The sequence below is a fragment of the Panicum hallii genome, chromosome 5, assembly GCF_002211085.1.
Source record: "Panicum hallii strain FIL2 chromosome 5, PHallii_v3.1, whole genome shotgun sequence".
NCBI lineage: Eukaryota > Viridiplantae > Streptophyta > Magnoliopsida > Poales > Poaceae > Panicum > Panicum hallii.
The window spans coordinates 17,872,816-17,895,762 of record NC_038046.1 but is presented as its reverse complement, the minus strand read 5'-3'; the positions used below and the strand labels follow the sequence as shown (position 1 = coordinate 17,895,762).

The 22,947-nt window shown below is 45.2% G+C and overlaps 2 protein-coding genes across 5 annotated transcripts; one reads left to right on the top strand and one right to left on the bottom strand.

The window, feature by feature from the left end:
* The first annotated feature begins 13,238 nt into the window (after positions 1-13,238).
* On the top strand, positions 13,239-14,517 carry LOC112895381. Its single transcript, XM_025963333.1, has one exon. The coding sequence runs from the start codon at positions 13,289-13,291 to the stop codon at positions 14,183-14,185; it is 897 nt and encodes a 298-aa protein (XP_025819118.1). The 5' UTR covers positions 13,239-13,288; the 3' UTR covers positions 14,186-14,517.
* Positions 14,518-15,971: 1,454 nt separating this feature from the next.
* Positions 15,972-20,581, bottom strand: LOC112896020 (prostaglandin E synthase 2). 4 transcript variants are annotated; one of them, XM_025964054.1, is made up of 6 exons: positions 20,100-20,574; positions 19,354-19,488; positions 19,158-19,233; positions 18,331-18,425; positions 16,553-16,720; positions 15,972-16,427 (listed from the first exon to the last, which is right to left on the bottom strand). In XM_025964054.1, exons 1-6 carry the CDS (start codon positions 20,416-20,418, stop codon positions 16,267-16,269), a joined length of 954 nt encoding a protein of 317 aa, XP_025819839.1. In that variant the 5' UTR covers positions 20,419-20,574; the 3' UTR covers positions 15,972-16,266. The 4 variants fall into 4 exon arrangements, with proteins under 4 accessions (XP_025819839.1, XP_025819838.1, XP_025819841.1 ...); XM_025964055.1 differs by having other exon boundaries at positions 16,277-16,437; positions 20,100-20,581; XM_025964053.1 differs by having other exon boundaries at positions 19,158-19,488; positions 20,100-20,580.
* Between the last annotated feature and the right edge of the window lie 2,366 nt (positions 20,582-22,947).

The following is a 22,947-nucleotide window of genomic DNA, read 5'->3' as shown; positions in this document are numbered from 1 at the left end:
CAGGGTCACACCAGCCGAGGGCGCTAGATGCTCCGACGAGGTACCCGCCACGGCAATGGTTACGGCTACTGCAGAAGTAGTTGCCAGGTCCATCCCAGCAGCTTCTGTAGAACCACCTGCTGGAACATCATCCTCAGCAAATGCGGTCCCGACCACCTTTTGGCGCTTGGGGTCGGGAGGAGAAGAAGAAGGACTACAACACAGACAAAGTAAGCATCCAACAAACACAAGACTTGATAATTCTATAAGACGGCGGCCCCATACCTGGTGGGTTCAACTATATTTGCTTTATGCTTGTGCACCACCCGACGACCCCGAGGGACTGATGGCAAGGCCTCTACCAACTCCACGAATGATCTGGGTGAGTTGTTCTTGTTCACCTTCCCTTCAGTTGCCTTCTCAGCCGAGGGGATCTCACTTTCAGTTGTCTCACCACTGGGCTGATCGTCAGACAATTGAGCTGTTTTTGCTTCAGCTGCGACGCTGGGAAGAAGGTGGTGTGGTCGGGGGATGTCGGCTTGTGGCGGATAACTTTGATATAGTGCCGTGTGTCCCTGCAGAGGATTTTTAGTCAGCGGAAGTTCCAAAACTATAGAAATTTTTCCAAGTAATCGAAACCTTACCGGCTCTGGAGGATTTTGTGCTGAGAACAACTCCGGGACGTAGGGCACCATGTTGACATCCAGCAGCACCCGCTTGACCCGGATGAGTTCGAATCGTCGGTCAACTCCTCTGCACACATCCAAGACGGGTCTTCAGCACCCATGTACCCGAAGTCTAGCGTATGGTGTTGCTGGATTGGTTGGATTCAGCATTTGAAGAATGAAAACATTACTGACGCGCCGGTCACCCCTATTTTCTTATGGGCTGCTATGAGAGCTAGCAACTCATTGACTTGGTCCATGTCCCCCTTGGCGAGCTCGGTGTTCCACTCCGGCCGCAGGATCGGGGGCTTACCCATTTTTTCAGGGAGTTGGGGAGCATGGTTTCCGATGTAGAACCAATGGTTTTTCCATCCAGGGATGTTGAAGGGGAATTTATAGGAAAGATATCTGTCACCGGCTTGTTGCCTAAGCTGGATGCTGGTGCCCCCTACAACGGATGGATTTTTGGAGGTAGGTTGCGGTTTTACCTGGAAAAGATAACGGAAAAGATCCCAATGGGGTTCAATTCTAAGGAAAGCTTCACAAAAGTGGATAAATATGGCAATGTGGCAGATTGAGTTCGGGTTGAGATGATGGAGCTCAAGCCCGTAGAAGTAAAGAAGGCCACGGAAGAAGGAACAGGTGGAGAGAGCCAAACCCCGTTCAGAGAAATGGTAGAATGAGATGATTTCATCTACATTCTCCATGGGAAGAGATTAGCTAAAAGAAGGGCGCCAGTTAACGAGACTTTTCCCCTGAAGCAAATCCTCAGAAACAAGACGCAGGAGGTCATTGTTGGAGCACTTACTGTAAGTCCACTCCCTAGAAGGCAGCTCCGATTCCTTCCCCTTCCCATCTTTCTCGTTGGATCTCTTGGGCGCCATTCTAGATCTATTTGCCATGAGCTGCTCGGGGGTTGCAGAGAAGGGGCAGAGAGATCCGGCTAGCTTGGGGCTTGTCAAAGGGGGTGAAGGCGGAGCACGATCTGGTTGGGGATTCGGAAATTTCTTGGCGGATTGAAGATTGGTAGCACGGATTTTACCCTAAGTTACTGCGGGGTTAAATAACCAGCGGCCGGATACACGTTTACTGTTCCAAAGTTGAAGAGTCATCACAGGGAATATTCGAAAGACGAGGGGTCATTTGGTGGATTTTTAGATAAATTATTCGATTAACTATTTTTTCAGGGTTAATTATCCCGAAAAAAGGGGTTTTTCGAATTCCAAATCTAACTTCTATCATCTGTACCATCACACCAATTATTTTTCAAGGGAATATTTTTTCACTGCATGCCACGACCATTGAATCCTTTTTTCCAAGCCTGAGAGATTTGGATTCAAGGCTCAGGGGCTGCGAGATATGTGGCATCGACTACTTATTTTTTGAATATATTCGAAGAGTAAGCAAGGAAGATTCAAGACTAATATGACCCTCAGCCTGATTCTTTGATTCAACCTAAGCCTCGGGGGCTACTCCATATGGAGTGCGATTTTCCATCGCACACCATACCAAAAACGTAATTCGGGGCATGAGCACCTCATAGCTTCGATGCAGCCTAGGAAGTACATGAAGAAGAACTTCAAGACGGAGCTTCAAAAGAAGCCGAAGACTACTTTGGAAGTACTCGAAGAGCCTGCAGTACTCAGCTACGAAGAGCTCAGGGGCTTGTCAGACCCGGAACTACGGGACTGCGTACATAACGTAGTTCATACAGGAATAAGGGATAGGACATGTCCTATACCTTATCTGTGTTGTATTCTACTCACATGCAAAGTAGGACTAGCCGATATAGCAGGAAGCTACTCGAGTTGTATTTGAGTATGATTCTTAGGCTAGTGTCGTACTAGGATTCATGTAACACTGTCTTCCCAGATATATAAGGGCGGGCAGGGACCCCCTCAAAACACATCAACACCTAAGACAATACAAACCACCAAATAGGACGTAGGGTATTACGCACATCGCGGCCCGAACCTATCTAAACCTTGTGTTGCTTGCACCTTTGAGTTCCTGATCTCGGTGTCACCCTACCTAAAACTCACCATCTCGGGCATACCCCTCGGTGGGCAGGCGGTAAAACACCGACAGAAGAAATCAAATCTCTTGCTCTAGTCGAGAAGAAGAATCAAGCCCTCACGGCTCAAGTGGATGAGCTCACTAGCAAGCATATGAATTTGCAAGCTCGTCATATGGAGCTCAAGTGCTCTAATGAAAAGCTTGTGGAATCATATGCCATGCTAGAGGTAGCTCATGAGATTATGATCATAATGATCAAATCATATCAACAAATTGATAGCACTTGCTCACATAAGGGAAATAAAGAGAAACAATCTTGGTTTAAGCAAGTGATTGTGGAAGATTGTAATGATAATCTAGTTCAAGAGAATGAAGTGCTCAAGCAAGAGGTTGAGAGGCTGTTGATGGACTTGACAAAGATGAAGGGCAAGGGTGTTGTACAACCTTCTCAAGATAACCGTGAAACCACGATGAAGAAGCTTGAGAAGGGATCAACTGTGCAAAGCTCATGCAACCAAGCACACAAATCCAACAAGAGCAAGCCTCAAGTAAAGAAAAAGAATTCGAATCATATCAAGTGTTTCAAGTGCTCTAACATGGGACATTATGCTTCAATATGCTCAATCGAGCTAGAAGGCTAGCAAATACTCTCCAAGAGACAAAGAAATCTTGCCAAGAGAAGATGTTTTGGCTGCTGAAAAAGGGACACAAAATTGCAACTTGTCCAAGCAAGTGAAAAGTGTTGCCTGGCAAACCCGGAAGTTTCGGGTTTGGTAAACCGGAAGTTCCGGCTTTGGCTGAATAGCACCACTACAAGCTGAAATACAAATGCTTCAAGAAAGCTCAAGAAAAGTACTTGAAGAAGAAGGCTGTCAGAAACAATGAGAATAAGTCAGCAAGTAATCTCAAGCACAAAATGTGTTACACATGTCGAGGAAAAGGACATCTTGGTAAGGATTGTCCAAATGGTAACAATTCTAAGCCTAACTTGGTCAACAATATTCATATATATCTTAGGAGGTCCTATGATGGCATCTGTGCTGGTAGGATGATAAAGTCATCAACTACTCATCCAAAAGCCATTTGGGTCCCCAGATCTTTGTTGACTAACTTTCATGGACCCAACTCAACTTGGGTACCAAAATATGCTTGAGAAAATTAGCAGGTACTCAGAGAGGCATTGGAGACTTGGCAAAACTTGAGAAGAGATTTATCATGTCAATATTATCTCTAGTCTAGTTTTCTCATCTCTCATCTTGAAAAATTGCCAAGTTAAAATCTAATTGATCTATGTTATACTTCAATGCATCTCTGGTAACTAGTACCTTCCTTATAGCTATCTAGCTTTCTACATCTGAAATTGCTTTGTGTGATTTCAAGTATAGGATCTATTTAGCTTCTTGTGTCAATTTGAGAAATTTATATAATATGACACATGGTGCTCTTGACAAGCTTTGTGGTGGACCTAGTGTTCTCTTGATGATACAGGAGAATCCACAAGCAACAAATAATCAATAAAGGTCAAGAGTTCTAAGAAATCACTCAATCAAAGGGGTGCCAGTAAACCCGGAGGTTCCGGTTTCTCTATCCTAGAAGTTCCGGATTCTGCCTGAAGAGCAAAATTGAGATGTCATAAATGCTAACCTGTTATGTGCTTAGAAATAATTTATCTGCAATATTTGATATTCACATAACAAATCACAGTGAGCATTTCTTGACCTGTTTTCAATTATCATAATATTTTTGTTTGTCTTAACCAAAATATGAAATAAGCCTCCTCTAGTGTCTTAGATGATAGAAAGTGCATATCTCAAGTATTCCATTCTTGATGCACATATTAAGCGGGAGCTAATTTCATATCTTGTGTCATTAGATTTAACCTTGATTTCAAGTTTCCATGTGTGTAGAGTAAATGGAAATATATTCTTGAAAGAATGAGGTTTTATCCTGAGTATGTTACTTGACTTCAAGGTCAGAAATCCAACATGAAAAGATATTTCTGAACTATAATTTGGATTGTTCACCTTTATGTGTGGATACTCTCCATAATATGGCTTAAATTCCTTATTTGGTCTTAATTGATCAAAAGATGCACACTTGCTTACCTTCCATATTTATATGTGTGCATCATACTCTTGTGAGGAATTTAGTCCATGTTATGAGGCTTCATTGTTTGGTAGCTCTTTCCCCTCCACATTCAAAAGCTATCAAATATAAAGCTAGGACTTTTGCTATTAATGGTCATCTCTTCTCTTTGTGAGCTTCCCATGATTTATCAAGAAAGAGATTACAAGTGGTATGAATGATACATAAGTGCAAGCTTAAATATGAGTTCATTATATTGTGAAGGATAAGGAATCTCAAGGGCCAAGGTATGTACAACTCATGTATATGTGCATTGATCTTTCCATCTAGGCCCTCTACATGCTAGTGTGTGCATGTTTTGCATGAAGCAATTTCAAGTCTTCAGTGTGCCTTTAGATATTTAGTTGTTACCTTCATCCATTTGACTTAGTGTCAAGAGAACTTTAAAATCATGTAAGGTATGGGCTAAATATGCTAAGGATGGTGCTTGATTTGAATTGCTGAATGCTTGAGTGGTATAGGATAGATTTTTCAAAAAAAATCCAACTAGTATGCTAGGTGTGTGTGCTTTTTGGAAACTTATTTGTTTTTTGGTCTTTGTGACCATGTCAAGTCATCTTGTGGTTATGGTTACCTCTAATTGTTTTATGGCTAACCACAAGTGACAAGACTCTCTCAAGTCCATAGGATCTAATCAAATCTTATCTCAAGGTCTATATGTTGGAAAATTCTATCTCATCTCCAAATCCTTGTGCAAATCCAAAATCTAGGCTAGGGTTCCTATTCTAATTGGATATCTAAAGTTATGGAACCCACATTCTCCCAGCAAAATGATCCCATCCCTCAAATTCTCAAAAATTTTAGTTTGTACCCCAGGATCAAGTGAAACCCGGAAGTTCCAGGTTCTACAACCCGGAAGTTCTGGATTTCAAAAGGTATATCCCTATTGGACCCGTGACATACCTCCTCCTCTCTCATTCTCTCTCCCACATCTCAGCTCTACTTTATATTGTTTGAGAGAGGCGACATTGGGGCGACTTGGAGGTTTGGCCAAGGATTTTAAGGAGTGAAGGCCAGTTCTTGGTGGTTTCAATCCAGAGATTCCGGATTCCTCTTTCGGATTCAATTTCAAATCCTTTACATCATGAGTCAAGGTACAAAATTAATGCCATCACCCGATCTCCTTACCTAGGGTTGCTCTTTTCGATTTCTCGAGTAGATCAGCTACATTTGCACCCTAGTTGCTGCTCCATGTGATGGATTTGAGCTTCCATGGTGGATTTTCCTAAACATGAACTAGGGTTTCTCTGCAGAACCCGAAATTTCCGGGTTTCACAGTCCGGAAGTTCCGAGTTGTGTAGAGACCCCCTATTTCATGGCCATTCACAAGATAAATCATGCCTAAAATTTATGGAGTAGTTCTATGCCTTAGTCTATGCCATCTAGAGAATTTTTCCTCACTTTCCTGAACATTTTTGGGTATCTCTCTATGCATACTCGGAAGTTCCGGGTATCACAACTTGGAAGTTCCGGATATACACAGAGAGCACACAACCTGTTCATATCACTCACTCTCTCTAGTCATTCTGCCCAAATCAATCATGCTCTAAGTTCTTAGTGTCCTTCTGTGTTCACAGAGCGTCCTGAAGGTGGTGATGGATTTGTTCTACGGAGAAGGACCAAAAATCCAAATGTCCCTATTGGAACAAGGAGATCAATGAGGCAACATGCTAGAGGCACTTTGCATATTGATGATGAACCATCTGCAGAAATTCAAGAGCAAAACAGTGGCAGTGGTAGTGGTAGCAGCAATGACACATCTAGTGATGATTGGGAGGAAGATGATGAGACATATAAAATGTCTCCTTTTGGGTTAAAAAGGAGTGGTAGGTTCATGAGAGGCAGCAGCAGTGGTGGTGGTCATGGTGCTAGTAGTAGAAATGGTCGTGGAAATGCTAGTGGTCAACATGGTGAAGTGAGGAAGAGAATGAAAATGTGCAGTTCGAATAGCTTATCTTTGTGACTGAGGTTGTGATGAGAAAGCCTAGTGTCCCTCATGACTATATCAAAGTTGACTACATGAAAAGGGGGATGATAGTGAAAGCAAGAAAAGAAAGAGGGAAAAATCCATTCAATTTTAGAAAGGGAAGAAGCGTAGAATTCCAAACCAAATTTCATCAAGACTTTCATGAGAGTGCTATACTCAGCAAGAAATATAAGGTTGCTCGCTCTCAATATGTGGATTGGCAAAAATTTGAGGAAATGCAGGATCCTATTTTTAATGAGATTATTGCACAATACAAGGAAAAGCATATATACAAAATAATGGGCTTCAAATATGATTGGAACAATGAGATCATCGCTCAATTCTATGCCACTTGTTATTTTGAGAAGGACGGAGATGTGAGATGGTCCGTTGGATGACCGAAGGCAATGAAGAGATATGAGGTGGGCTATACTAGTGATAAACAAAAATTTCCACCGCATAAACCAGGAAAACTGCTGTTATAGATCACGGAATTACAACTAGACGCGCCGGTTCGGAACTTCTGTAGCGCGTCGAGGTAGTGCAGTCGGTCGTCGGTAGTGCAGTTGCAAGACCTCCTCACGTGTGGCTCGTCCTCGTGCAGCAAATGCAGCACCTCCAAGGTATCCACACGTACGGGGAAGAAGCATCGCACTCCGGACTGCTAGGTCCACGAGGGCAACCGTGGGCGCGAGCGTGGGAACAAGCGGCTGCCAGCAGGTGTGGAATTAGGGTTAGCCCCTCCATGCACCCCCACCCCTTCTTCTATAGGTGCCCACTAATGAGCTTCCTAATCGAGGCCCATTAGTGCACCTAAGCCCAGTCTAATTCGGATCATATCCTCATTAGACTTCCAGCCCCTTAAGTATGTGACCCTTTGGGCTCACGCGTGAATAGACATGGCCCGAATACTCCTACTCGACCAATACTTGACAGCGGCCTCTAGCAAGACATGTCAACTCCTATGCGCATGCAAAGATCATAGCAGACGAGCCGTCACAATCTCATATACATGGTATTCCCTTTGCCTCACGATATTTGGTCTAGCTCCAAGCTGACCTCTCCTTCTCGATGCCATGGTCCGGAATCCTTGGTTAACACTTAACCCTAGCACGGCCAAACATTTCTTGATCTAATCACTTGAGGGGCCCAGAGATATCTCTCTCAAGTAGAGAGGGGCAAATCTCATCTTGACTGACCATGTCTCACAGCACGAGAACCACCTTTATGACTACCCAATTGCGGAGTACGTTTGATGGCTCCTAAGTAGGTCGGTTCACATCTTGAGTACATGCGACAATCTCATGTCTAAGAACACAGCGTACACATTGTGTAATAAGAAATCACTATTTCTCGAGTTGGGTCGGTCCAGCCTCATGTCATACATGCGCCCACATTATTAGTTTGACATCTCCATATCATATGACTTGTGAAACACAATCATCAACTAATACATGTGCTAGTCTAATATTCTTGTGTGTCCATATATAAACTCCGACTAGGAACAACTTTAGAATAACCATACAGTAAAGAGTCTCACAAACAATTCACATAATTATCAATCAATACAAGTTGTCTTTCATGGATATTCATTGAACACATAATATATCATGGATACAATGAAATATTATCATCTCTATGATTACCTCTAAGGCATATTTCTAACAGGCAAATGGTACAAGATTAATTACTTTGAGTTGCTTGCCATGTTTGGATTTGGGAAAGCTGACTATGGGCGTAACAGTTTCCATATTGGGTCACATCTTCCCAAAGAAGACATGAAGGACATGTACTTGCCTAGGAGAAAGTGGGAGTATGGTGGTCCTAAAGGTTTGATTTCATTCTATGGCTATCTCAACAAGTTCTTTCGAAAGACATTTGCTCTAAGAGATGGTGCTGCTCACAACATCTCAGCCTTTAGAAGAAATTTATTGCTAGCTCTATGTTCTAGTAAGCTGGAGTTTAGCATGTTTGACTACATTTGGGAGGAAATCAAGTCTATTTTGGAATCACCTCAAAAGTGTTGTGGTTATGGTGCTTATCTCATGTACATGATTGAACAAAAGACAAACAAGAGATTTGAGTGTGATTATGTGCACACTCCTATTGACATCAAGAAGGATTATCATCCTGAACCCACTTTAGCTCAATTAGAGGAGCAAGCAAGGCAGCAAGCTGCTGCCCAAGGTGAAGGTGGGGATATCCCTACAGCTTCCACTCATGTACCTAATGCACCACATGTTCCCTCTCGCTCTCATTCAAAGCGTGGTGGCTCTAGGGGCAAAATTGGGAAAATCCTCCACCTCCAATAAGAAAAATATTTAATTTGATATTTGGAATGTGCAAATCCATAAATGATGTTGTACACAAGGAGAGGCAAAGAAGGAAGAAAGACACCTTAGGTTAAAGAAAATGCAAGAAGTGACTTTGCCAAATGATCCTCCCTCTCCTATTGGCTACGAAGGAAAGCAAAGTGAACCTGAAAATTTGGAGCAACTTAACACAAGATATCAACAAGAAGATTATTGGGGACAACTCTATGGTAGTGGATTATTTCCTAGTACCTTCTATTTTAATCCTACATATGTTGATCCCTCCGCTGCTCCTATGCCTCTACCACCTCCATTTATGCCTCAGCAGCTTCCTTATGATCCAAATGTCATTGGTGCTGAGGGTCTTGGATCTTGGATATTTGGACAACATCTTGGTGATCCCGGTCAAGGAATAAGTGGACATGGTTTTCAAAATGATGATTAAGACGATGATCAGCAGTAGAAGCTTGCAGATGGACTTCCCTCAGGGCTTTGTTGGTGATGGATGATAAAGGGGGAAAAGAAGTTGAGACTAAAGCTTATGTCAGTGTTTCTGCCCAGGCAAACTTGAAAGTTCCGAGTTTCCAAATCTGGCAGTTCCGGATTTGGGTGTGGCATGCCACATACGATGTAATAAATCTGTTTTAGCTCGTGTGGAGTTGAGAATAACTTTAATGTCTCCTATTGTGTGATGAACCCTGTTTAGTGCTTTAAATTAAGACTTGATGCATGTTAGTTTGTTGAAATGATTTGTTACAATGAAATATTATTTTTAGCCAGTTCTGCTTGGCAAACCCGGAGGTTCCGAGTATTCAATCCGGAAGTTTCGGATTCCGGCTGATAGAACTGATTAATTTTTTTATCTTGCTGTTGTGTGAGATATTTGTCATATGCATCACATATTATTTGAACACACACTTGTTTTGCACCCCCACGGATGCTGAGATTTAGGGGGAGCTCAATGTTTTCATGTGAATATGTGCAAAAGGGCATTTGAGGCCGAAAGTGTTGAATTCCATTCAATACACATATTTAGAGGAAGCTCTTTTCTAAATCTGAGAATTCAAAAGCTTCATTTACATATCTTTTGTAAGCTTTAATCGGTGTTGTCATCAATGATAAAAAGGGGAAGATTGAAAGTGCATCTAGTCCCCAAGTGGATTTTGGTGAATTCAATGACACCACCAAAAACTAATGATCTTGTTAAGTATATGAGCAGGAATTGATTTTCATATCAATGGATTCTTTGTGATAAAATATATTGATAATAAAGATAAAAGGCTCATGTAACAAGACTTGTGACTAGGCTATGATTAAAGTGATGATATTGACAAGCAATGAGTACTATATGGATTGTGTCACGTGTTTGATGATAACTATTTATTCTCATATCCAAATGAAGCTTGTTGATAAAATCATAGCACTAGACGAAGCATGGCGAAGGGATAGTGTTTCAAGGGACTAAGCTTGGCGAAGGCAATTGGTTTATGCCGAGGCACCAACGCTAGGGTGAACAAACTTTCTTTGGATTCAACTTGAAGAATCTTGGTCATGTATGGTGTTCATATTAGTAGGTATCAATCTTTCTAGAATCTTATTATGAAGATGGTGATTTGAACTTGAAGTGGATTTCATTTAAAGATGATGGTTCAAGTCACTAGCTCAAGAAAGTTAAGCTCAAGTTATAGAAACCAAATTTGATGCACTCCTCAGATTGTGAATGATCAAGGCATGGCATGATACACTTTTAAGAAGCTCAAGTGGTTGAAATGTAATCTATCTTTGATCTTGAGTATAGGTATACCGTACTATCAAGAGGGATGCATCACATTATGTTTTGGTTTAGTCTCAGTGCTCAAGTAACCCAAGTGAGTTGAGAGAGACACAAAAAAAATATCAAGTGCATGTTGGATGGAACTAACAGGGGCAAACTAGCAGTTCCGGGTTTTGCATATGTGGCACTAACGGCTAGTTGGTTTGAAAACTCGAAAGTTCCGGGTTCTAACTATTACATAACAGCTAGTTTGTTTGGACCTAGCTACTGGAGCCCCCTCCTTGGTGGGCTGCCGATCCAGACATTGTTTAGCTGCTTGCTGGTCGTCCTAAGAAAGCCTTGTTGAGCTCTCCTCAACCTCTCTTTGTAAGATTGTGTGATTCTTGTAATATCTTTGAATTGGGTTTGAGAGAGTGAAAGCTTGAGAACAACATAGAGCACAACAAACCTTAAGCACTTCAGTTTGACCAAAATCGTGTGTTTCGCATTTTTTTTACTCTTGGAGCTTTGGCTCCTAGACGGCTAGGTGTTACCCGGTGAGCACCCAATTGTGTGGGCTATCGCGGGAAATTTGTAAGGGTCGGTTTCTACCTCCGCAAGGGAAGGGAATCAAGATAGTGGAAGGCCAAGGTGTGCTTGTGTAGCGTCTTGGCTGGGAGGCTTTGCGGAGCTCCTCAACGGAGAGTAGAATTCAGTGAGCTTGTGCAGCACATGCAGTGAATCCGAACTTTGGTAAAAATCCTTATGTCAATTGTGTTTGATATTATCTTATGGATTTGAGGTGCCCTCCATTGGACACTTGTGTTTTATAGAGATTGTTGTTTTTGTACGTGCAGGGATCATGTGGATCTGTTCCAGAAACTCCACTGAGCCTACTCTATATCTGAGGTTTAAACTTGTATCCATTTACTCGCACTAGGTTTATTGTGTTCACTCTGCTCTGTGTAAATCCGAAAGTTTCGGTTTCCAAAAACAATAAGTTCTGAGTTCATCTACTACCATGCTCAAATTCGGAAGTTCCGGGTTTGGCAGGTAGTGAATTTTATCCTCTGCTTTAGAGTGAAAATTTGTAGGTGCGTGTATTCACCACCAGCCGCTCTAGACGACATCACGGTCCTTTTACAAGGTGAGTGTCAGGTAGTGGAACTCGTGCTGCTGCTTGCAGCCTAGGGGCGCGCGTGGAGCCAGGCCGGCGGCCACAAGCGCCTAGAGCTCGAGCCCGGCGGTTTGGGGAAGAGGAGCCCTCTAAGCGCCCCATCTAATTCGGCTTCTTGTAAATCCCTTGGGCGAAGCCCCCATCCACTAACCGCGGTCTCTCGTACTCCATTGCTCCTTCGCCGCCCCTCCACATTGCCTCCGCCGGCGGGAGCAGGAGAGAGATGTAGAGGCGGGCGGAGGATGGGGGCCAGCTGTGGAGGAGGAGTGGCACTAGCGACAGAGGAGGCAGGGGCACGGCATCGGTGCGGCGGCTCTACGTCCTGGCCGCAAGCGCTGTGAGGCGGCGCGGCACAGCGAGTGGGAGGCCACGGGAACGGACCTGGTGTAATGGCTTGGAGACGTTGTTGGCCGGCGGGGACATGGTAGTCTGGAGCGCGGCAGTCCGCAAGAGTGGCTCGTATGGGTTGACACGGCGGTGGTGGCTCACCCTACGACGGGATAGATGGCTGACTGTCCCAGCCTCTACACGACGTTGATGCAAGGCGGGAGCGGCGAGCGGTGGCGGCGCGGCCCGTCGATCCGCGCGGCTGGAGTTCAGCGGTTCCGCGAGCGCGCACAACGGAATGGAGGCTAATCGATCCGCGCGAATGGAGGGGAGGGCGGCGGCGGCGCGGTCCAATGGATGGGAGGGCGGCAGGCCAGAGCTCCGCAAGGCGGCGGCACGTCATCGCAGGGTAGGGAAGGGTTGCGGAGGCGGAGAGCGGAGAGCCGTCCCCACCAACATATCGTGGATCGCCCCACCGCCCTCATCGCGCCACTGTCCTCATCGCACCTCCCTGCTGATCGCGCCGATGGGTTCGCGCCGCCGTCCTCGTCGCGCCTCCCTGCTGATCGCGCGTCCCTGATGTTCGCGCCTCCGTGGTGATCGTGCCCCGTGCTGATCGTGGGGAAGAAGGAATGTGATCGCACGATGCTCGGTGTTTGACGGGAAAAGGAATGTGATCCGATGGCATGAGGGAACTTTTGGTGAGACGGCAGTTTTCGAAGATCCGCGGTACGAGCGAAAAAACTTTCACCACTTGAGTTTTTTTAATTGTAGAGATATATGAGGAAATTTGGGCCACGCCTAGGCCCGTGGTCCTAGGCCCAAATCCGCCACTGCACAACAGTCTATATATTCGGTTCCAGCGATGGTATTGTTCGATGCCGCGAGGCAGCCTCTTTCGATCGGCGATGACATCCACCGGAGGCGGCGCATCATCCGCATCCATGGATGCTCAGTGCGACACTCTGCTGGTGGAGGAGATCCTCCCGCGCCTGCCGCCCAAGAGCCTCCTCCGCCTCGGCGCCACCTCCCGCCGCTACAAGGCCCTCGCCCGCAGCCCCGGCTTCGCCGCCCGCTACTGGCGGCGCGCCGGCGCCTTCTTGCGGCCTGCTGCCGAACAGCCCGGGGTTTTCCCACGCTTCCTCACCGCCCCCGCCATGCCGGGGGGCGGAGCTCGTGCCGGGTGCGGACCTCGCCGAGGACGGCATGGCCATCGTGCACTCGGCGGCCGACGGCCTGCTGCTGTGCTCCAGGGGCTCCACCTGGCCGGCGGCGCGGTACTTCGTCTGCAACCCGGTGACACGGCAGCAGACAGCTCTCCCGGAGCTGCGGGACCTCTGCTTCAAGCCGCTGTGCGGGCTCCTGACGGTGACGGCGGCGGCGGGCACCGACGGCGGCGGGCACGGCGCCGCCCCGCGGTTCCAGTTGGTAGTCATCGAGGAGTGGCAGATTGAAGACACGTTCCTTGGGCTGAAGATCTTCTCCTCGGACACCGGCACCTGGAGGAGCCGGATGGCGTCACTATACAGGTGCTCGTCCCACCCCTTCGAGCACGACTTCCGCCGCCGGCCGGCACTGGGCCAGAGCGGCGCCGCCTACTGGATCCAGCGCGACGGCAGGACCGCCATAGCGTACGACAGCGCCGGCGACTCCCTCCGGGTCATCCACCTGCCGGAGAGCGGCGCCAGGTCGAAGCGCTGCATAGGGGAGCGCCACGGCGGCGGCGGGGGGCTCCGGTACGCGCGTGCCGACGCGGCGGAGCTCGAGGTGTGGGACTCGCCGACGACGGAGGCCGCGCGTGGAGGCTGGCGCACCGGGTTGGCATCAGGGAGCTGCTGGGACTGAACGCGGACGCAACCTAGCTTCAGCCCCGCGTCAAGCCGGTCGGCTTCCACCCGACCGACGTCGACGTCGTCTTCCTGGCCTTGCCTGCGGGGGTGGCCGCCTACTCCATCGAGCACGGCACCATGGATCCGCTGTGCGCACACGGTTGCTTCGCGGCTCGAGCTTACTTGTTCCCGTATGTGCATCCGCCGTGCCCGGTGCAGATTCCGGCGATACAGAACGGCTGATTTAATCTTTGTTTGGTGCTATTCTACTGTGCTGTTTAATTTGGTGTATGGATCTTGTTTTGACTGTGGGAGGTGCCTTTTACTAAGCCATCTCTGATTCAATTTTTGAACACAAGCCCATCAATACGAATGAACACTCCAAATTCTCTTCATATACTGTCATACTAAATCCGTTTCAAAAGAAAAACTGTCATACTAAGGCCCCGTTTAGATCGCTTCCAAATTCCAAATTTTTACACTCTTTCTCCATCACATCAATTTTGGGACACATGCATGGAGCAGTAAATGTATGTAAAAAAAATAACTAATTGCACAGTTTAATTGTACATCACGAGACGAATCTTTTAAGCCTAGTTAGTCCATAATTAGATAAAATTTGTCAAATACAAACGAAAGTGCTACAGTAGCAAAAAGTTCCAACTGTTATATAAACTTGCAATCTAAACAAGGCCTAAATCGATATGAAGAGCTGGTTAGAGCAGGTGTTGGAGTTTCTCTCGAAGGCTGCGTTATTATTCAACTGTGATGCGGCCATCTTGATAATGACAATTGTGTTGAACTGGACCATGTTTTTCTTTGTTATGCTCTTGTGCTCTTCATTCAGCATAAACTGGAGTTTCACCGACCATGTTGTATTCTAGCTCAGCTTCAGTACCATATAGCTGTGCTGAAAGATATTTTGAACCAGAGTCTGAACCAGAGTCTATGACATTTTGAAGGATGTGAATGTATCTCTTTTGAAGCTTGAATTCATCCTTGGGTAAAATGAAATACATATGAGAACGAAGTTCTTACAGAGCTCTCGAGTCTGTCAACTGTTCTGATGTAGACATGTAATGGTAGAATTCAAGGTTGTTGAGGATGCGGGTGTAAATTGGTGACCCATAGGTGCATCTCCAACCATTTTTAGTTCAAATATTTATACTACTTCTTCTGAAATTTTGGAAAAATAGCACAAATATTTGAACTAAAGAGGATAGAATATACACCTAAGGTTCATTAATTCACACCCCTGGTTAAGGACATGGATGCAGACTCCTATTATCATTGCTTATGTAGCGTGATCCCTGAAAGTGATAATGCAGTTCATCACCATTCACCATGCATGTATCTATCTGATTTGATCCACCGTGCCCGGCCAGCACTGTTCACTGCATCCACTTCCGCGAATTTACATGTTTAGATCAGCACAGCATTGCTTTGTTCCTTAATCCCTGCCGTATAGGTTTAGTTACTTTCTCTAGTTTCCTTCTTGGGCTACTGCTCGTTTAGTATTCCCTGACCATATAGTGACCAATAATAACTCCTTTTCTTGTACAAGAAAATTGCTTGTGTTCTTTTCGTATCTGTTCATCACTGACCCCCAAGAAATCTAATTTAATGTTACAAACGTTAATTGTAGTTTTCTATACCCTCGATCCAAGTTAGAGAAGTTTAGCTTAAGATAATGCTAAAATAAACTAACGGAGGAGAGGGAGTGGCATGATCCTAACCACCTGGCCGTCACCTCGTCATCGCTACTCCAGTACTAATAAATTGATGCTCTGACAAACTGTAGGTACACGGACATCATCCGACATTTTTATTCCTTCAAAATCGGAGCATATCGTCAGACCACATCACCAGAAACAACCACAACCATGTTTCCAGGTCAAAACACTCGGTTCCGCCGAGGTATTCAAAGTTGCACCCCATTGTCCGATTCCAAACAACCACAACGGTGTTTTCAGGTCAAAACACATTTCCTCCGTGCATCGTATATGGCAAAGAATTATTTCATACACTAGATTTTGGCAAAATTTTGAATAGTTTGGTGTTTAGGACATATTCCGATGTCAAAATTATAGTTTCCTTCTACTCCTGGATTCTTGATGGTTCTCCAACTGCATTTTCCATTCGCTGGTACCACTCGCCGATTTGAGTATTCTCAACCATATCCTTTCCTGCTCTCAAGTACCGAATAGGTCTCAAAACACCGAAGACGGCAAGGTCTGCCAAGTTAGGCTTCGAGCCACCTGGAGGAATATGTACCAAGATAAAACAACCACACCGTTACTACTGGTTCAAGAAAATCAACGCATCTCTACTATTTCCCTCTTTCTATGCATTTTATTTCTTTGCAAATGAATAAATAGGATACCTAGGAATTCTCTTCCATTCAGGGCTTCAACCCATGTGTTGGCAGCATCATACAACGAAGCACGCTCATCAGTAATATTGTATTTCTTCTTTAGCTTCTTCGATACCATGTACATAGCTGCAGCACCAGCATACTTCACAGCAAACCTCTCTGTAAAACTGAAATTACCTGCACCACAAAGGATAAGACCATATTGTTTGTGAAACAAGTAACAAAATCATGTCTCACGCAAAGTAAATTTGAGTAGTCATCACATCAGTTGGTACAGTACAATTTTCTAATAGTTTCTTTCCTCAATAGCTAAACTCATCGGGAGAGAAATCAGAGAACAAAATTGCACAATTTTTTCTAGACAGACGTATAGGAAACAACCCAGCATTGACTGCGTATTAGAAAATGTGTTTATTTGCAAAATGTATTAGGCACAAAAAGCAATCAAGGTTCATCAATGATCAAGACTTCACTCTTATGCTGTTTGTTTGCTGGTTTCACAAGATCAAAATGTTTGTGTCAGATATTGTGTATGGAGCAAAAAGGAAAAACCATCCAAGCAATTCAATGTATGTGCTGGCATTTCTGAGCCAATATAAAATCACCAAACAAAGAAGGCAAAAACATTATGTATGTGCAGCTGTAAAATAAATTGAGATGAAGTTTTAAGTGCAATATCTCTGCAAAGTTAAGAAGAGTCACTAGCTGTTAGATGCAACCACCAAAGAGAAAATTATTCTTCTGACACTAGACATGATGCTGCCATGGTTAACACTATCTGCGTATGCAACTCGCAAAATGGATTTCATAGATCAGAATCTAACTAAAAGATTAAAGGTAATGGTGTGCTTGTCCTTCATATTTGCCAAGATACAGAAGAAGGCTTCACAATTGTATTGAGGTCAAAGTGAACAACGAGACACAAGCTCTGAATATTCTGTAATACATTTCATGTCCCCTTGCACCCAGTAAGGAACAACCCAGCAGAGGACCCTACTTTCTGAAAAGGACGTAATAGCCTTTTCTGGGGACCTACCCTGAATCTCTAACTCACTAGCGCATATAATTTTCAAATATTCCTTTACTTCTCACTAGATGGATTTTTACCCCCATAAAGAAACAGCTGCATCTTTCTCACGACACAACCTGATTGGGGGAAATAATATGTAGAAGATGGGTACTTTATTCATCTGGCAAGGGGAAACTAGTTGATGGCACAGAACTCCACTGAAGATAGTGTTGGGCTGTCGTCACCAAAACTAGAAATCAATGGGGTGGTGAAGATCTCAAATAGTAGCAGCTATTACTGTGGAATGAAGGTAATTGGAATAAAATGAATGGAACCAGATTTGGGGGGTGGCAAGAAGAAATAGGTATATTTAACAATGAAAAATTATCCAGATCTGTCCGTAACCACTCAATAAAGAGCAAAAAAAATTATAATCCAATTTGATCCAGATATGTTTCTCGTCATTGTTCATTATGGAATTCAGAATTTCACAACTTCATATCGACTTGATTGCATGCTGATATCACCCAAATACCACCTTTTAGTCCATGAATCTATGTAACTATTTACAATTGTGTGCTTTATGTGGCCCTCAATAATTAGAAGCATGAGCTTAAATTTGCACAGGTATTCGTGATAGTGGTCAGTGCTCACCTTGCCAAATTCACTATTGTGGGAGACGAAAAGACACTGAAAATGCACCTCTAAAGTTCAATGTATGAAAAGAAAGGAAGCATAAAAGGATACACAGAACAGAGTTGAGACTTTATCAGGTTACCATGTTGGGCAATGTAGTCAAAAGATTCTAGAGCTTCTGAAGTTGTCCGATATATGTTAGGAGACAACATGTGCACAAGGTGCTCATCAACCCACCTAGATCAAGGAACAAACATTAGAAGAAAAAAGAAATTCGGACAAGCAAGCGATCCTAGCAATGTTTCGAAAATTGCAACGTTATAGGTGGGTGGTCAGGCTCCTCAGCGCCTAGCCAGCTGTGCTTTTGGCATATCAACACAATAAACATAAAGCAAATACAGAAAAACACCTAGAAAAAAATTCCTATCACTAAGCAAAGTGTTGTACCACATTGTGTATGGCACTGTTTTTTTAAGCACTGGTTTCAGGCATAATCATGCAGAGTGGTGAGGAAAGCAGGATTTGAAAAAACTGATTCCAATAGAATACCAGTTAGCCCCAATGGGCCATAGTGGTAGTGAATGGTACAGTGATAAGGTCAGTACAGGGCTGCAGGCAGCTGGGTTGGCACAAGTTTCTTCAAACATGTGTGGAAGCAGGGAGTTAAGAAAAAAGCTATTTGCAAACATTTCAAGGAACTAGCAGAACCTGAAATTTACCAATGTAAATTTAATTTGATGTTTGTTTTGTTTAACTTAAAAATACTGTATTCCTTCCAACTTCCAAACCATGTGCTCGCTAGAAATTTTGCAATGGAAAGTCATAACTTAGTAACACATATATATAAATTAAAAACAAAGAACAATATAACACAAAAGCTAAATAATGAGAGAACCAACACCATGAAATCATATCATGCACCACTAACTGCACAGGAAATGAATGAAAGTAATGCTAAGAATAAGATACCTTCGCCATTTTGCTTCTTCTTCATTTGTGAGTTCATCATCAGGTCTGATCCTGCGCTGTAGTATATTGATTATATCTGCCAAAAACAGATCACAAAAATGCAAAAGGAATTCATTGTTTAGCACATATGGAAAAAAGAACATGGGATTTGCAACTACGGTGATGTAAAAAGGACAAAAGAGCAAAACATTGTAACCTGATGAATCAACAAGCTGTTCACCATCTACTGTCAATATAGGGACTTTCTTGTAATCAGACCACTTGATTTCCTTTTTGCTCAATGGATTAACTTCCACAACCTTGTACGGTATATCATGATAGTCTAAAAAGGCTGATATGGAGGCAATGGAGAAAAGGTTAGTGTCATGGCAGAGGGAGCACCAACATTCAAGAACAGAACAAGATATTGTTTTCAAGCAGACAATTTATACTGTCCTGCTCTTATGCCATGGAAAAACCAACACTGAAACAAAAATCTTCAGCAAACTAGTACTCCTCGCAGTGGTCATGCACTGTTTTGCAATGAATGATCCTTGATCCCTTCTTGAATTAAGTTCATCTATTTTGTCCATTTATGCATCTACGAGCAAACAGAGAAAATCATCCGGCATTTGATTATTTAACACGATGTACCTTCAAAAATCTTCATAATGTCCTAAAACAAAAGACTTTCTCACCTTTTATTTGTCTATTTGCTTTCTAATCCAGATCAAGAAGCTAAATAGTAAAGTTAGCACTGCATCAAGTGGATGTCCCTCGCCGGACTTCCGTAGCAATTACAATGATATGATACACTAGTACCAGTAGTAATTTGTAGAACAAAATCTCCTATGCCCAGAACCCCAGAAATCTCTACAGCGAAAACTTAATTCCAAACGTACCGTAGAACGGAAAGAGGGATATCAGAATCGCGAGACTGGAGCAAAGGAAAGGAAGACTCACCTCTGACCTTGTTGCAGAAGGGGCACGCCTGGTACTGGTACAGCACCACATTCTGCGGCAACAGATCCGTAGGCGGCCGCTCCTTCGCCTTCGCCTCCGCCGCCGCTACAGTAGCGAAGGTAAGGGAGAAGGACACGGCGCCAGCGACCCCGGCCGGCATCACCCTCGGGGAAGGAGGCGGCAAGCGGGGCGGCGGCACCAGCGGAGCGCACCACCTCGAGCCAGCGGCGGCGGCGGCGGCCGCTGGGGAGGCCGCGCCGTGGAGCGGGCGGGCGGAGAGGAGGGAGCGGAAAGTCTGCGCCGCTCGCAGGGACCTCATCGTGCGGTGCAGTCGGGAGCGGGCGAGCCGCGAGTTCGCGACGGCGGGCGGCGGACTGGCGGTGGGCGGGATTGCGGCGGCGGCCTGCGGGTGCCGGGGGGCGGAAATTTTGCGTGGAGAAGGGGTGCAAAGCGTGGCCTGGGCAAGCCGCTCCAGATGGAGGACGCGTGGCGGGTGCTCCAATCCGACGGCCGCAACGAGAAGCTGCGTCTCTACGTGACTCGGGCGCCGGCTTTGAGAGTTCGAGGAACTGGGTACTCTGGTAGGGCCGGCCCTGCCGTACTTTTTGCATTTTGATCCTTTTTCTTAAAAATTTGTACATTTGGATCCTTTAGGCGACGTAATCTCAGTTTTGGACCCTGGGTCAGCGCCGTGACTCATGGCGCCGAGGTGTCCTTATGGCTGCTAAGGTGGCGCTGACATAGAGGTAGCTCGGCACCGAGGTAGGCGCCACAGATCTTAGCGCCGAGCTCGGCGCCGTAAGTCGTGACGCCGACCTTGCTTTCGAAAGACGCAGCCATCTTCTCCTGCCCGAGCCTTCTTCTATTTGTTCTTCCCCATTCTCTGTTGTCTCCCTAACCCGCAGAACCTCTTCAATCGACATATTGGACCTTGAAAACCTTGATTTAATCCGTAGATCTTCGAGAGCAAGGTATCCTCTCCCCTCCTCCTCAATTTCTATGCATTGATTTGGTCTATATTTGTGTACTATTGAACCGTAGTTACGTCATTACTTAGAGTTTAGGGTTTAGTTATTAATATGTGTCTTATAAAACCTTAGGATGCCAAGGCGTGGTAAATATAGTAAACCAAGGGTGATGATGGGAACTACCTTCGCCCGTCTGCCACTGCCTGGTGGTGTTCCTGTGCTGATGTGCTACTATGGTGATCCTTGCAAGGTAGCAAAGTCTGATGAAGAGGAAATGTGTAACCAGAGGTATTGGATGTGTGACAATTATAAGTTCGACCCTACACACGTCAGATCCGCATTGGGTTGATGGTAAGAATTCTGATTATTTGTTTAATATTTTTTGGCATATGAAATATTAGTTGTGACTATTGCATGCTTTGCATACCCCTCCCCCTCTATGTGATTTTTTATACTAGATCGATACACGAGATCAAGGAGGAGAACAAGGAGCATCTGCGGAGAGTTAAGGAGTGGGACGCGGAGTGGAAGGAGTTGCTGGAGAAGAGACGCCAAGAGGAGAGAGTAGAAAAGGAGCACAAAAAAGAGGTGAAAAGGAAGCATGCTGCCCAGCGTAGGGAGGAGAGGGAGCAGAAGTTTGAGCGTGTTCGCCATGCAAAAGCAGCAATGGAGGAGAATCCTGATGCATTGAGGAAGGGGAAGTGGCCTTGTTGCACCGGTAGTATGCAAGATTTGCTAGTTCTATGGTTTAGTCATGCCCAAAGTTGTCAAGTATTGCAATATTTCCTATGTTGTCATGTACTGGACATTCCACTTTGTTCTCATATACTTGACTTTTCATTGTGCTTTCATTTAATGCATCTTCCAGTCGACTAGTGTGCTGTTGTTTCTTTCATTTTGGTCATAATATTTATTTCAATATTGCAGAGCTAATCAAACAAGCTAACGTAATGGAATCGAAGACTAACATAGTAGTGCATTACATAATTGAATACGCACAACACATGAAGTGGCATGTGAGGACCTCAATCAAACAAGGGTTAAGAGGTCCTGGACTAAGCCTAACATACCTTAGGTAATTAAACGAAACAACAAAGCCATAGATGGAGCATGTGAGCAAGATTGGTCACTCCTAGTAGTGTTCCCACATAGCAAATTATGTTGCCCCTTTGTCAGTGTTTTGTTCACCGGCTAGTAAATTTAGCGCCGCGCTTCTCCGTGGCTCGATAGCTAACAATCGAAGATAAGGATTTAGAATGGCTTGGGCAACTGTCCTACGTCCAATATGGGGTGGTGTTCTTCGTATTCCTCACGTTCGAATGCTGGGAGCTTACAACGGGGCACTTGCAAGCGGGTTGCGTGTGTGGTTGCGTGTCCGGTTGCGTGTCCTCGATAGAAGGCCCAGCTCGCCTTATATATGTGGTGGCCTAGGCTACATTGCGTGAGAAGGGAGGTGCCCCGACCCCCGGGGTTGGTGCCCCGGAGTGAGGTTGGCTGCTCTACACGTGTCCGTCAAGGGGCCCTTCCGTTGAATGTGCTCTGCCGCTTCCCGTATCTTGACCTATCCGCCTGGATTGCAGCGCTGCCTGACACGTCCCTAGGTCCGCGCACCCTTCCCAGTGGCAGCGGATGGCGCTACCGTACTTCTGGCCCGCACCTGCCCTGATGCACCAGGGGCGGGCTTCCTCCTTGGTCGGCACGCCATGCCTCCCTCGGCGGGCTCGGGAGGTCGGGCGCCTTGTTCCTCTTCCTGCCACGTGGTCTAAGGTGGGGCCCGCTAGTGCAGCGCACCCCCCTCACCCTACTCCTGACGGCGGAGGACGACCCAGCATGAGCTGTCCCATCACCCCGTGGAGGGAGCGCGACCATCACGGCATCAT